The 15,453-nt window shown below is 40.4% G+C and overlaps 1 protein-coding gene across 1 annotated transcript in view; it reads right to left on the reverse strand.

Annotated features, from left to right (window-relative positions):
• Positions 1–15,453, reverse strand: part of LOC120920162 (NACHT, LRR and PYD domains-containing protein 12-like) — a 487,778-nt gene that overhangs the window by 84,349 nt on the left and 387,976 nt on the right. The window contains exons 11-13 of the mRNA XM_040332082.1: positions 11,267–11,431; positions 5,815–5,979; positions 3,177–3,341 (exon numbers count right to left, since the gene is read on the reverse strand). Of these exons, the coding sequence (XP_040188016.1) occupies positions 3,177–3,341; positions 5,815–5,979; positions 11,267–11,431 (495 nt within the window). The remainder of the gene's footprint in view (positions 1–3,176; positions 3,342–5,814; positions 5,980–11,266; positions 11,432–15,453) is intronic.

Below are 15,453 nucleotides of genomic sequence, written 5' to 3' on the forward strand. Positions count from 1 at the left end.
GGCTGTGTGTTAGGGGGAGTCTGTGATGGAGAGGAGTCTGTGATTGGAAAGGGGGGGGGGTTCTGTAATGAGGTGATTCTGTGAAATATTAATAAGTTTATGTTGATTAAAATTGTTCTTTCTTTTAAATATTGTATTGTTTTTTAATTTTTACCAGTTTTTTTGCACGACAAATAAGATGTGTGCATAGGAATTTGTTCATATTTTTTTCAAACTACAGTCTAAGGGACCGTGAACTGGCCCCCTGTTTAAAAAGTTTGAGGACCCCTGCTCTACATGAATGGAACTAATTTCTCTTTTTTGGAATCGTTTATATTATATCACTTTAAAATATTTCAGTAAATCCTACACCTTATCCCAATCTTTATAAAAGGGAGGAACCCTTAAAATAACTTTCCAGGCTCAGAGAATGCCTGCTAATAATTACTATATCAAAAATTCACAGTAGATTATTGTAATGGTCACTTAGAAGAACACACCTTACATTTGTGGTCATTGAGAAGATCCCCCCTTACAGATAGCTAAAAAGAACATTATTGATAATGGTTATTCATCTGAGGCCTTGTACACACAATCAGTCCAAACTGATGAAAACAGACTGATGGTCTGATGTGCCTACACACCATTGGTTCAAAAACCGGTCGAGTCCAATGTGGTGACGTAAAACATAATGACGTGCTGAAAAAAATGAAGTTCAATGCTTCCAAGCATGCGTCAACTTGATTCTGAGCATGCGCGGGTTTTGAACCAATGCTTTTGCGTACTAACCATTGGTTTGGCCGATCGGTCAGGCATCCATTAGTCCGATTTTAAAGCAAGTTCTAAAACTTTGGTCTGAAGGACAGAAGTCTGATGGGGCATACACACGATAGGTTTGGATTGATGAAACTGAACTTCAGTCCGTTTTCATCAGTTTGGACTGATCGTGTGTACAAGGCCTCAGAGGCAGAAGTTGCTCAATCCTGAAGGAACACCTAACAATCTCAGGATGAACCCTGGTTGAGAAGATTTGCCCTATCCTATCCTCATTTCAAAAGAAGAATATAGGAATTAAAATTAAGTTTTAGTTTCCCCTTAGCCCCAGCCTGACATATAGCTTGCACATTCACAATACAAATATAGAAGAAAAGAGTGATAAATAGTGGTTCTGTATTTCAAATAAAATGTTGTTCTTGAAAGTAATGAAATAAAGAATACATTTAGGTGTTGGGCTTCTAGAAATGCATGAATCTATCTATGGTCGTCGCTGCAGCCCCCATTCATGTGCCCGGACCCTTGTCGGGCACCGAGCATATGAATAACAGAGGCGGCTTTTGTATGGAAGTGCCTGATTAGAGCTGTCGGCTCTAATAGACTTCCTGATCAGTGCTGTGGGCTCTAACAGGCTTCCAAAAGGGTAAGCAGCGGGCGCAACGCTGTGCGTTCGCTGCTTACTCAGTGGTTTGTAGGGAAGCTTCCAGCCAGACCAGCCAATCAGGTTGCCGGGTATGTTACTGGTAACCTGATTTGCTGAAATGACAGGCACTGTGATTGAACGCCGCCTATCAGACGTCCAATCATAGCAGAGGCAGGAAGGGAGAATGGAAGATTAGAGGAGCGTGTAGGACCGTGACAGATAAGTGTCAGAGCGGGGGATGCACAGTTGCAGCATTTGATGGGCACAGTGGCGGCAACAATTGATGGGCACACTGGCAGCAGTTGATGGTAACAGTAGGGGCAGTTGATGGGCACACTGGCAGCAGTTGATGGGACAGTAGCGGCAGTTAATGGGCACACTGGCAGCAATTGATGTGCACACTGGCAGCAGTTGATGGGCACAGTAGCTGCGTTTGATGGCACAGTGGTGGCAATTTGGGTACAGTGGCTGCATTTGATGGGCAAAGTGGCTGCATTTCATGGGCACAGTGGCGGCAATTGATGGGCACAGTGGCGGCAATTGATGGGCACAGTGGCTGCATTTGATGGGCACAGTGGCTGCGTTTGATGGCACAGTGGCTGCGTTTGACGGGCACAGTAGCTGTGTTTTACGGGCACAGTAGCTGCAATTGATGTTTTTTTTTGTCTGTTTGCGCCACCCCCAAACATTTTGAGCACCAGCCGCCACTGGTGATGACCACTTCAGAACCTTCACCTTTTTCTTCTGTAACCACTGGAGGGTCAACTTGGCCTTGTGCTTAGAGTCATTGCTGTGCTGGACAGTCCAAGAGAATCCAATGAGCAGCTTTCCTGTTGAAGAATGCAAATTGTCTGCCAGTATTTTCTGATAACATGCTGCACTTACCTTTCCATCAATTTTCACAAGATTCCCCATGCCTTTTAGAGCCCAAATTTTCCACTTCTTAATAAGTGATTAAACAGTACTGACTGGCATAGTCTAAGCTTTGGGTATTTTTTTTATATCCTTCTCCATCTTTATAAAGTTTCATTACCTTGTTACGCAGGTCTTTTGACAGTTCATTTCTGCTCCCCGTGGCTCATTATCTAGCCTGCTCAGTGCATCCACGTGAGAGATAACTAATTTATTGACTATTTATACTGTACACAGACACTAATTGCAAATTTTTAAAAGCCACAGATGTGGGATATGAACCTTTTAATTGCCATTTTAACTTGTGTGCCTCTACCAAAGGCCAAACATTCCAAGGGAAGGAAACTTTTCAGGGCCATTTGCATGATTTCTGTTCTCATTAGGATTTAGAAAGGAGCCAAAAAACGATGTAATAATAAAAGGCTTCATATGATCACTATCCTTAAAGAAAGACAGTTTTTTGGCATGATCAGACTTGTTTTTAATTAATGGAAAATTTCACAATTCCTGCCAGGGTATGCAAACTTTTGAGAACAACTGTATACTATTTACAACATTTGTTCACTAAACTGATTTACTGTATCACATTTGGCAGTGATACAGTCAAATCCTTTGGCTGTGATGTCACATCCAGTTCTGGGAATGATGTGCAGCACTGGAGATTTACTCCACTTTTGCTGATGTATTGGGGTGGTTAAGCCAGAGAGATGGGTATTGGCATTAAAGGGCAGCATCCTGTACTGTGTGATATGTCCCTTAATCCTGCTGGGTGAAGACACCGAAATGACCATACAGAAGAATATCACACAATGCATTAAATGTAAAGCTGTCCCAGAATTGTTGTCTCACTCAGTCCTGTTATACTCACTGTAATTCCTCTATCCGGCTTGTTGTCAGAGCTTCCATCAGATCCCTGAAATGAGGACCCTCCAGATTGTTAGTAGACAGGTCCAGTTTCCTCAGTGTCTGGTTATTTCTTATTCCAGATGCCAGGTGGGGGCAGGCACTGTCTGTCAGGTGATTAGAGGTCAAACTGTAGAAGAATACAAGAATGTTGCCAGAAGAAAATTAATTTTTCCCCCAGGAATGAATGTAAATATTCTCTACATGAATGGAACTCATTTCTCTTTATTGGAATAATGTATATTGGATCACTTTCTAACACTCCAGTAAAATAGTTATTTTGAGGTAGGGTCCTTTCACATGGGCCTTTCAATCAGATTCACTTGTCAGATTTTTAGGTGGAACTGATTGAAAACCCATAAAAGTCTATGGGCAGGTGGATGTATCTGTTTACATTCATCTACCTCTGAGTCCATCATGATCTGGAAAAAAAAGGACTGTGGCCTTTTCCATTTTTCCATACTTAAATGTGATGGCTCAAAGGTAACTTGATGTAAACAGACACAAGCCTGTTTACATCTGGCAGCCCATAAATCCAACAGGGCTCCACAAATTTCCCCCCTGCCAAAATTCAGACAAAGAATTGAATGGGCATGGATGTCACAAAAGTGACATCCATTTACATATTGTACGCCGAACTCAACGGAAGCGCCGCCTAGCGGCCAGCCTAAATATTCCATCCTAAGGTATCTCAGTTTGAGAATACACTTAAACTTAGGACGGCGCCGATTCCGAGTTAGGTCGGCGTATCTACTGATACGCCGGCCTAACTCTCTCTGAATCTAGCTAAAATTATTTAAAACATTTCTTGGGAGTTTTTTTTTGTTTTCTCCGCTGTGTGTCTTTCATGGTCTATTTTAGCAGCCCTGATTTCGCTCTTATGCCACGTACACACGATCGGAATTTCCGACAGCAAATGTTTGATGTGAGCTTTTGGTCGGATATTCCGACCATGTATAGGCTCCATAGGATATTTGCTGTCGGAATTTCTGACAAAAAATGTTTGAGAGCTGGTTCTCAATTTTTCCGACAACAAAAGTTGTGGTCGGAAATTCCGACCGTGTGTACATATTTCAAAAATTCTACACATGCTCGGAATCAATTCGACGCATGCTCAAAATCATTGAACTTAATTTTTCTTGGCTCGTCTTAGGCCTCGTACACATGATAGGTTAAGAGCAAAAAGAAGAAAAAGAAAGGCGCACCAGCCTAGTGTGTTACCGTTGACAATTTATTAAATAGGTATGATAATAAAAAACTACTACTCACAAGAGAAATGGTATAAAAGGCTCGTCAACAACGATGTGATGAATACCCCTCGAACCACACTCCCGGAGGGACCTGGCGGTGGGCGTGACTTGTGCACATGTGTAGGTATATCAAGGGGGTGACTGTGGAAGGGTCTGTTCTGCTGAGCTCTGATGAAGAGGTCCTTGTTGCCTCGAAACACGTCAGCTGGCAGTGACGCACCTCCTTCCCCCCTATCCGGGAGTGTGGTTCGAGGGGTATTCATCACATCGTTGTTGACAAGCCTTTTATGCCATTTCTCTTGTGAGTAGTAGTTTTTTATTATCATACCTATTTAATAAATTGTCAATGGTAACACACTAGGCTGGTGCGCCTTTCTTTTTCTTCTTTTTGTTCTTTGCTAGGATGCTCCCCGTCCATGAAGGGCAGCAAGGCCACTGTTACCAGTTTTGACATTTGTGGAAATTTCCATGCGGAACATTGATTAACTGTTGGACAATCCACCCGTGCGCAGGAGTTTGTGTTTTTTGTCTATTTCATGATAGGTTAACCAGAGGACAACGGTCTGATGAACCGCTTTCATCGGTCAAAACCGATCGTGTGTGGGCCCCATAGGTTATTTAACCATCGGTAAAAAAAAGCCAACTTGCTTTAAATTTAACCTATGGATTCCTAACCGATAGGTCAAAACTGATCGTTAATAGGCACGACCATCGGTTAAAAATCCACGCATGCTCAGAATCAAGTCGACGCATGCTTGGAAGCACTGAACTTCATTTTTTTCAGCACGTCGTTGTGTTTTACGTCACTGCGTTCTGACACGATTGGTTATTTAACCGATGGTGTGTGGGTGCAACGGACCCTCAGTCAGCTTCATCGGTTAACCTATGACAACGGTCCACGTCACCGCGTTCTTGACGTTTGGAATTTCAGACAACATTTTTGTGACCGTGTGTATGCAAGGCAAGTTTGAGCGAAAATCCGTTGGAAAAAAATCTATGGTTTTGTTGTCGGAATGTCCGATCGTGTGTATGCGGCATTACACTTCTTATTGCTTTCCTTGTATTGTTGGAATGCTGACAACTAAAAAATGTATCGTAACAAAATGCACATGTCTATTTAAAGACCCAAATGGTCGGCTGCAACAGGAAACAACACATTTAGTAATGGTATTACTAATGTGACAGCTTTCTGCTCAGGCTGGTTGTTAGTTGTTAGAAAGCCAGTGGCCTTCAGCTTCCTAATCTCCAAATGATCAATTTGAAGATCCTGCACATACACAAGCTTGTCATGCAATGTTTCAAATGTAAACTGTCCCAGAATATTATTTTCTTAGTCAGTCATGTTTTACTCACTCTATTTTTTCTATCCGGCTTGTTGTCAGAGCTTCTATCAGATCCCTGAAATGAGGACCCTCCAGATTGTTCTTAGATAGGTTCAGTGTCCTCAGTGTCTGGTTATTTCTTATTCCAGATGCCAGGTGGGGGCAGGAACTGTCTGTCAGGTCATTATCATACAATCTGTAGAAGAAGAGAAGAATGTTAGAAAAAGAAAATTAATTTCTCCTCCAGGAATGAATGTAACTTAACTATTCTCTACATGAATGAAACTCATTTCTCTTTATTGGAATCATTTATATTAGATAATTTTATAAAACCCCAGTAAATAGAAGTTTTTAAGAAAAAAATAGACCCCCAATATTGTCATCCATGTGTAGAGATGGTGATATCTCCATACACATGATGAGCACAGAATACCACCGACATGACTCGTATCCTAGTGTATGGAACATGATTTGTATCCATGTTAGTGATTACTAGCAGTAATCAGGCTGTACTGATGTTGGGGAGAGGTTATGTAGCCTTCAGGTCTTTTAACTCTCCCCAACCAGAGGGGACTACCTTCAGGAGAGCCCCTAACCAAGCACTTGATGGATCAGCTTTGGCTGTGCCAAAGAAACAGGGTCCGCCTGGCTTTGGCTTAGGTAGACCATTTGGTACCTTCTCTGGTCCGGAGCCTTGTGCCCCAGGGGGTTTAAGGTTAGAGGCCTTTTCTCTTCAGAGGTTTGGCCATTTCTGTACCCTCTGTGCACTTTTTTGTGTGCTGTGATTTCCCAGTTCATGTTTGTTGTTCACAGGGGGTTCGACTAGCACTGCACTGTGGAGCTTCAAAAAAAATTGTTCTCGTAGTTGTTTTGACAATATTTAAAACCTTTTGGATTTGTTTTGTATCTACACAAAAGACACCATTGTGTAACTTGGAAATGCGGTTTTAACTTTGTATCCCTGAAAGATGGGACTCACTATCTTTATTTTGAGAATCTCTAATGCCTTGTACACACAATCAGAATTTCTGTCGGGATAAACTCTGACGGGTTTTTCCGACTGAATTCCGTTCAAGCTGTCTTACATACACACTGTCACACATGTTCTCTTTCTAAATCCCGACAGAAAAAAGTCAGATGGGGCACACACATGGTCGGAATATACGATCGTGTGTACAAGGCATAAGGATCTTGTTACACTAATGTCAGTAGAAACAACATTCCCAGATCAGCTGATGGGAGGAGGGGTTACATAGTTAGTCAGGTTGAAAAAAGTCCATCCAGTTCAACCATAAAATATATATATATAATCATACAATCCCATACACACAATCCTATACCCACAGTTGATCCAGAGGAAGGCGAAAAACCACTGCAGAGCATGATCCAATTTGCTGCAGCAGGGAAAAAAGTCCTTCCTGATCCCCCGAGAGCCAATTGGATATTTCTTGGATCAACTTTACCTATAAATGTCAGTACCCAGTTATATTATGTACATTATTAACCACTTCCCTACCGCTTCATAGTGATACGACGGTGGCAGGAACCCTTTGTCCCTCCGGGCCGCCGTCACATGACGTCTTTGGCTTCCCTAGCCTCTAGGGGGCACGCATGTGCCGCGTCACTCGGGAGTTGATGCATGTGCACCCATGATTGCCTGTCACACAGCAGGAGTGTGGTTCTGTGTGTGTAAACACACAGATCCACGTCCTGTCTGGTGAGAGGAGACCGATGGTGTATTCCCAGTACAGAGGAACACTGATCAGTCTCCTCCCCTTGTGAGTCCCCTCCGCCCACAGTTAGAATTACTCCCTAGGTAACACAGTTAACCCCTTGATCGCCCCCTAGTGTTAACCCCTTCCCTGCCAGTCTCATTTACACAGTAATCAGTATTTTTATAGCTCTGATCGCTGTATAAATGGTCCCAAAATAGTGTCAAAAGTGTCTGATGTGTTCGCCGCAATGTCACAGTCATGATAAAAATTGCAGATCGCCGCCATTAGTAGTAAAAAATAAAAAAATAAATGCCATAAATGTATCCCCTATTTTGTAGGCGCTATAAATTTTGCGCACACCAATCAATATATACGCTTATTGCGATTTCTTTCTTTTTTTTTCCTTTTTACCAAAAATATGTACAATACATATTGGCCTAAACTGAGGAAATAGGATATTTATTATAGCAAAAAGTAAAAAATATTGTGTTTTTTTTTTTCAAAATGTACGCTCTTTTTTTGTTTATAGCACAAAAACTAAAAACAGCAGAGATGATCAAATACCACCAAAAGAAAGCTCTATTTGTGGGGAAACAAATTTCATATGTGTACAGTGTTGCATGACCACGCAATAATCATTCAAAGTGTGATAGCGCTGAAAGCTGAAAAATGGCCTGGGCAGGAAGGGGGTAAAAATGCCCTGTATTGAAGTGGTTAGGAAAAGAATCCAGGCCTTTGTTTAAGCAATCTACTGAGCTGGCCAGAACCACCTCTGGAAGGAGTCTATTCCACATTTTCACAACTCTCAGTATTTTGAGATTAGATCTCTTTTCCTCTAGGCGTAAAAGAGTGCTCCCTTGTCCTCTGTGATGACCTTCAAGTGAATAACAACACCAAGTTCACTATATGAACCACTTATATATTTGTACATGTTGATCATATCCCCCCTTAATTTCCTCTTTTCAAGAGAGAATAAATTCAGTTCCTCTAATCTTTCCTCATAGCTGAGCTCCTCCATGCCTCTTATCAGTTTGGTTGCCCTTCTCTGATATCCTTTTTGTGAACTGGGGCCCAAAACTGAACTTCATATTCCAGATGAGGTCTTACTAATGATTTGTACAGGGGCAAAATTATCTCTCTCTCTCTCTCTGCAGTCCATACCTCTTCTAATACAAGAAAGGACTTTGTTTGGTTTGGAAACCACAGCTTGGCATTGCATGTTATTATTAAGCTTATGATCTACCAAAATTCCCAGATCCTTCTCCACTATCCCCCCAGTTGTACTCTCTCTAGTATTCTTAGCCCCCAAGTGCATAACTTTAGATTTAGCTACATTAAATCTCATCTGCCACATAGTCGCCCAATTAAACAGAGCATTGAGGTCGGCTTGAAAGTTGGAGACCTCCTATCAAGGACGTTATTACACTGCATAGCTTAGTGTCATCTGCTAAGACTGAAATGGTACTTTTAATCCCAGACCCGATATCATTTATAAATATATAAAAAAGTAAGGGTCCCAGGCTTGGGGTACACCACTGATAACTTTCAACCAATCGTAGTAACAATCATTAACCACTTATCTATACCATCTAGAGAAACCATGCTGGAGTTACTTTCAAATACAGATTTCTTGATTGTTTACCATATTGAGAACTATAAGAGCTCTTTATAAATTTGGTTTAGCAGGAAATGTCCATTAGACATGTGCACACTGAAAAATTTCGTTTCGTAATTTCGTTTTCGTCCAAAAAATTAATTAATTTAGTTACTCCCGAAATTCGTTTTTATTTATTTCGTTTTTCGTTAAAAAATGCATTCGTCCGAAAATCCAAATTAAGGTCGAATCTGTCTCTCTATGTCGAATCTTCATGTCTTTCTATGTCGAATATGTCATTGAAGGCTATGGTGTCTGTCGAATGTTATAATAGAAAAAAAAATAAGATTCGATAGAATCTTAAAAAAAAAAATTAAAAATTGAAGGCTTATGGTGTCTGTCTAGAAAAAAACAAATTGAGGCTATTGATGTATCATATCATATGTAATGGTCATGTGGTTCAGTCCTTAACTGCATATATAAACACATATCCCAATAAAAGAGAACTGGGAACAAGTAGGACCATTATGAACACACTGACTAATTGGTTATGCAAAAAATATAATATTTATTATCAAAAAATGATGGTGGAAAGATACATGATAGGGACTAAAAAAATATTTCTGTGGGACCTGATTCCATAAGAACTTAGTACAGGTAGCCACATAAACATACACACATGGACAGAACAAATAACATAAAAAGACTGTCCGGACATCGAGAGGTTAAGGAAGGGTGTCCGTCTCTTGCTGGGAAATCCCAAATTAGATACGGCTAGCTGTAAAAGAGATAAGCTCTCCTCCCTGACCTCCCGAGAGCGAGCCACAGTGAAAGGGGAGAGAGATTAGATAGAGAAACTAGTTGCAGGCTTTCTACAGATATTTGACATATGTGTCCGTGGAGAAAAGGGAGAGAATCATTTGTGGTTTAAATATTCAATTGTATTCACTCCTATTAACACGCTTCCTTGCAACGGGCAGCAGTTCATCAGTATATATAGTTTCAGAGAAAACAGTGATTCAGGCGTTGTACATTATCGCTCCTGAAGTTTTGCAGTTTTCACATAACAGATAAATGAAGGAAGATGTGAATTGGTGACAGCTCTCCGTGTAGTATCTGCAGTGCACTTCAAAGGCTTGCACTCTGTGTATAGAAGGCAATAAAACAACACAGGCTGCTGTCATATTGCAGGGGGAATGGATATCAGAGCCGGTCTGATGAATGGATCACATAGTAGTGTTGTAAATCCCGAGAATTAGTACAGATAACTGCACTGCACTTCAGTGGGTGTATGCTGTGCTCAGACGCCGACAAAGCGGCACGGAATGCTGTTGGAATGTTACTTGGGAATGAATGAGATCCACGGAGCCTGTTTAGTAGAAACACATCAGTGTAGATAGCTAGTATAGCAACGGGTCATTCCATGGATGTTCTCTTATATTCTCAAGAACCATCTAGTGGTTCATCTCCTCAAAGGCTCGGCGTCTCTTCTAGTCGGGCAGTCATACAAACGCCGATTAGATGGTTCTTGATGTGTTTCTACTAAATTGGCTCAGTGCGTGGATCTCATTCATTCCCCTGTAACATTCCAACAGCATACACCCACTGAAGTGCAGTTATCTCAGTGTATTAATAAGGATGAACCTTAAGTAGGTAAAAAGGATTGTAGATTCAGTTCATTGTTTAAACCTTGTGGCATAAGGGAATTTAGGCGATATATTATTACCATTTTATGGTGTCTGTCAAATGTTAAAAAAAAAAAAAAAAAAAAAAGATTCGACAGAATCTTTAAAAAAAAAAAAAAAAAAATCGAATCTTTTCTCTCTATGTAGAATAGCACATTCGACCACAAAACGAAAACGAAAATAAAGCATTTGTTTATGTCGGATCTTTCGTTTTTCGTTTTCTGTGCTTTCGTTATCGTTTGTTAAAACGATAACGAAAATAGCTGAAATTCGGACGAAAATGCATTCGGACGAAAACGAATGCACATGTCTAATGTCCATCTTCCTCACTCTGTATTTAAATACTTAGGTAGTAGGACACATTTCCTAGATCCTTAAGATGGCCATAGACAGATTTAAATTCATCTGGTTCAGCAGGAACCAGCTTAACTTGTATCCTTCTACAGGCAGGCTGGTTGATCTATTGATCTCTCACTGATTGATACTCACTGTAATTCCTCTATCCGGCTTGTTGTCAGAGCTTCCATCAGATCCCTGAAATGAGGACCCTCCAGATGGTTATGTGACAGGTTCAGTGTCCTCAGTGTCTGGTTATTTCTTATTCCAGATGCCAGGTGGGGGCAGGAACTGTCTGTCAGATTATTAGAGGGCAATCTGTAGAAGAAGAGAAGGATGTTACCAGATGAAAATGTATTTCTCCCTAGAAGTAAATGTAACTATTCTCTACATGAATGGAACTCATTTCTCTTTATTGGAATCATTTATATTAGATCACTTTTTAAATCTCCAGGAAATATAATTTTATAAGAAAAATTTTATAATGGAGTAGACCCCCCAATATTGTGTAGAGACAGTGATATCTCCATACACAGGATGAGCACAGAATACCACTGACATGACTCTTATTGTGCTATAATCTCCTTGTGTATGGAGCATGAATGGTATTAGCAGACAGTGTGAGGCCAGAATCAGCATTGCTAGTGGTTGGACAGGATGATCTTTATCTGATATTCTATTTATCTCGGCTGATGATAAATTCTTTAATCCAATTATATGATTTGGTTTAATACTTGAATATTAAAATTGCATAAAATTTGGGCCTAGGAAAACTACCTCCACCCTCCAAAATTCTTTGGCTTGAATGTAAGTATGAACAGACCTCTTGAATAGACAATTGTACCCAGATGTAATTATCTCAAAAGCATGGGAAAGCCAAGCTAGAAAGTCCATAAGACATAAGTGAGAGCAGTGTTTCTCAAGTATTGGTACTCGTACTCGTATCGGTGCATCCCTAATGTGCACCATTAAATAGTATCTACTAATTGATTCATCTGGTTCTGGTGTTGTGCTTCATATAAAGTCCCACCATTCCCCTTCCCCTCTTTTCTTTACTAGGAAAAAAGAGTGCAACTTCAATTGCAGAGTGCACAGTCTATTTGCCTTTAGTAAATCAACCCCAAAGTCTTCTCTTCCTCTAAACCAGTGGTCTCCAAACAGGGGCTGGATGTGGCCCTTTGCCAGCCTTTATCTGGCCCATGGGGCACTATTTCTCCCACTAACACCAACAACAGGGCATAATTCCTGTCACTGATTCTAACAGTAGGGCACTTTTTCTCCCTCTGACACCAGCTGCTGGGCTCTATGCCTTCCGTTGACATTAATGATATGGCAATATTTTTCCAACTGACACCAATGAAGAAGCACTATTCCTCTTACTGACACCAACAATGGGGTTCTTTTTTTTCTCTTTTTTTTTTTTTTTCCGCCTCAGAGAACTATCAGGATATTCAATCAATTTGCGTTCATTTCGCAATCTCCTTAGTTCGCATCATGGTTGGAAAATTTATTTATCTATTCATTTCATTTTCTTCCCCTTTTTTTTTTTATTTATTTTTTTTTTTTTTATTTTAAATATATATCAGTTAATATACAAAAGAAGAGAAAGGAAAAAATACTTAAATACATAAATAGATACATTAGTTTCCGCTAGCCGAACAAACCCTCGTCCCACCCTCAAACCACCCCCAACCCTTATCCCCTCCTTCCCACTCTCCCCTATCTCCGGAAATCAGTCTCTTATTGAATCACTCTTTGCCCAATAATCTTCCTACACTATATCGAATCATCATATCATCCTGTCAATATACCTTGGTGCGAGTTTAAAGTTGGCCCAGTCCTGCCATTTTCGTTTAAATCCGCCTTCTCCTTCCTCTCCCATATACCTGAGCTGTTCCGCATAGTATATATCATTGATTCTGCAAAACCAACTCTTCTCTGTCGGGCTCATAGGGTCCTTCCATTGTTTGGGAATCAGACTCTTTGCTGCATCTAGTACGTGAGGAAGTAAAGTTCTCATGTACTGTTTAGTTGACATTTCTGTCCCATGGAACAAGCAGACCCATGGATCAGGAGGTATTTTAATTCCGGTTATCTCCTCAATTACCAATAATACATTATTCCAGTATGTTTTAATTTTTGGGCAGGTCCACCATATATGTGACATAGTTCCCACTTCAAGACAGCCCCTCCAGCAATTTTTGGAGGTGTCGTCTTGATAACGGTGTGCTATGGCCGGGGTTATATACCATCGTGCTAAACACTTAAAATTCATTTCGATCAGTGCACAATTAAATGAGGTCGTATGGGTCCTTTCTAATATTTTCCTGACCTCTATCTCGGTTTTACCCGTTCCCAATTCCTCTTCCCATTTATTAATATAAGGAGGGAGGCCGGGGTCTTTCAATCCCATCAATATTTTATAAATTGCGGAAATCGCGCCCCTTCCCCCTGGGGCTAAACACAGGCGCTCCAAAGGAAGCAAGTGTCTATCTGATCTCAGGGGGGAGGGGAGGGAATCCACAAAATGCGTCAACTGCAAGTATCGCCACCTGTTCAACTCAAACAAATCTTTTTTTTTACTTAGTTCCTGGTAGGTAAGAATTTTGCCATCTATTAATATGTCTTTTAATTGTGCATCTGGTTTTTTAATCCAATTACCAAACAGGTCCATTTTCCCTGGTACAAAAAAAATTGTGTCATATAGAGGGATTAGTGGGGAGTTATAGCCCCATCTATGTTTTTTATGTGCCCTATCCCATATAAACGTGGATGCCAATGTGATTTTGTGCATGTGCGGATTTATTTGTCTAAGATGTGGCAGTATCCAAATCTCTTTTCCTAACCGTGACTTATTTGAGCAACTTTCTATTCTCACCCACCTTTTCTCTTTGTTATCTCTGACCCAATCGATCACCCGTGCCATGTGTATAGCCCTATAATATGTGTAAATATCCGGTACCCCCAGACCACCATGTTCCTTATCTCTAGTTAACACCTCCATACTTATGCGCACCTTTTTGTTCCGCCATATGAACCTATTTAGTAACTGTTTTAGTATTTTAAAATAAACACCCGGTAATGCGATTGGTAACATTTGCATTATATATAGTATCTTAGGGAGTGTAAACATTTTAAAACAATTTATTCTCCCTAGTAGGGATCTTTGTCTCAATGCAATTCTCTTTAAGTCTTTTTTAATATCATTTAATAATGGTATATAATTCTGCAGGTAAATTAAGTCAGGGGATGAAGTAATATTGACTCCCAAATATTTTATCTCGGTATCTTTCCAAATAAATGGGAACTCTTGCTTATATCTCCGTACATCCTGTGCGTTCACGCTAATATTAAGGATTTCTGATTTTAGAGGATTGATTTTAAAATTAGATACGTCTCCATACAATTTGAGGGTTTTTAATAGATTCGGGAGTGTTATAGTTGGATTCGTTATAAATAATAAGATATCGTCGGCGAACGCTGCAAGTTTATGTTCCCCATCATTTGTTTGAATCCCCCTGATGTCGGGGTTATTTCTAATCCCGGCCAGCAATGGTTCCAAAGATAAAATAAATAAAAGAGGGGACAGGGGGCACCCCTGTCTAGTCCCATTGAACATTTCGAATGAACCTGACAATGTCCCGTTCACCTTAACTCTTGCCGTTGGGTGTTTATACAGAGCGCTTATCCACCCCATCATTTTGGGACCGATCCCGATAAATTCCAATGTGTTCAATAGAAATCCCCAGTCTACCCTGTCGAAAGCCTTTTCGGCATCTATAGACAGGAGTAGACCTGGGGATTTACTATCTTTTATTATCTGTGTCAACAGAAGTGTTCTGATGCTGTTGTCCCTACCTTCCCTCCCGGGGACAAAACCTACTTGGTCAGTATGTACTAAATCTTTCATGATTATTTTCATTCTCCCTGCTAGGATTTTGGCGAACAATTTTACATCTGCATTTAATAGCGAAATGGGTCTAAAACTAGAACATAAGGAGGGATCTTTACCTATCTTAGGGATTACTGTAATTGCAGCCTCCAAAGCCTCTTGACGAATATCCCAATTTAAACCAATACCGTTTATATAGGAGCACATCCTGGGGATCAGAATGTCACTGAACTTTTGATAGTATGCAGTTGTTAGCCCATCGGGGCCTGGGCTTTTCCCCTTTGGTAACTCCTTTAAATTATTACGAATTTCCATTTCCGTTATAGGTTCTTCTAGAAAACTAATTTTGTCCTCTGGTATTTTATTTAAACATGTGTTACTTAAGAATTTTTTTATATTAACACTAGTGTTGAGCAGAATATGCCATATTCGATTTCGCGATATATCT

Source organism: Rana temporaria, chromosome 13 (assembly GCF_905171775.1).
Source record: "Rana temporaria chromosome 13, aRanTem1.1, whole genome shotgun sequence".
Taxonomy (NCBI): domain Eukaryota; kingdom Metazoa; phylum Chordata; class Amphibia; order Anura; family Ranidae; genus Rana; species Rana temporaria.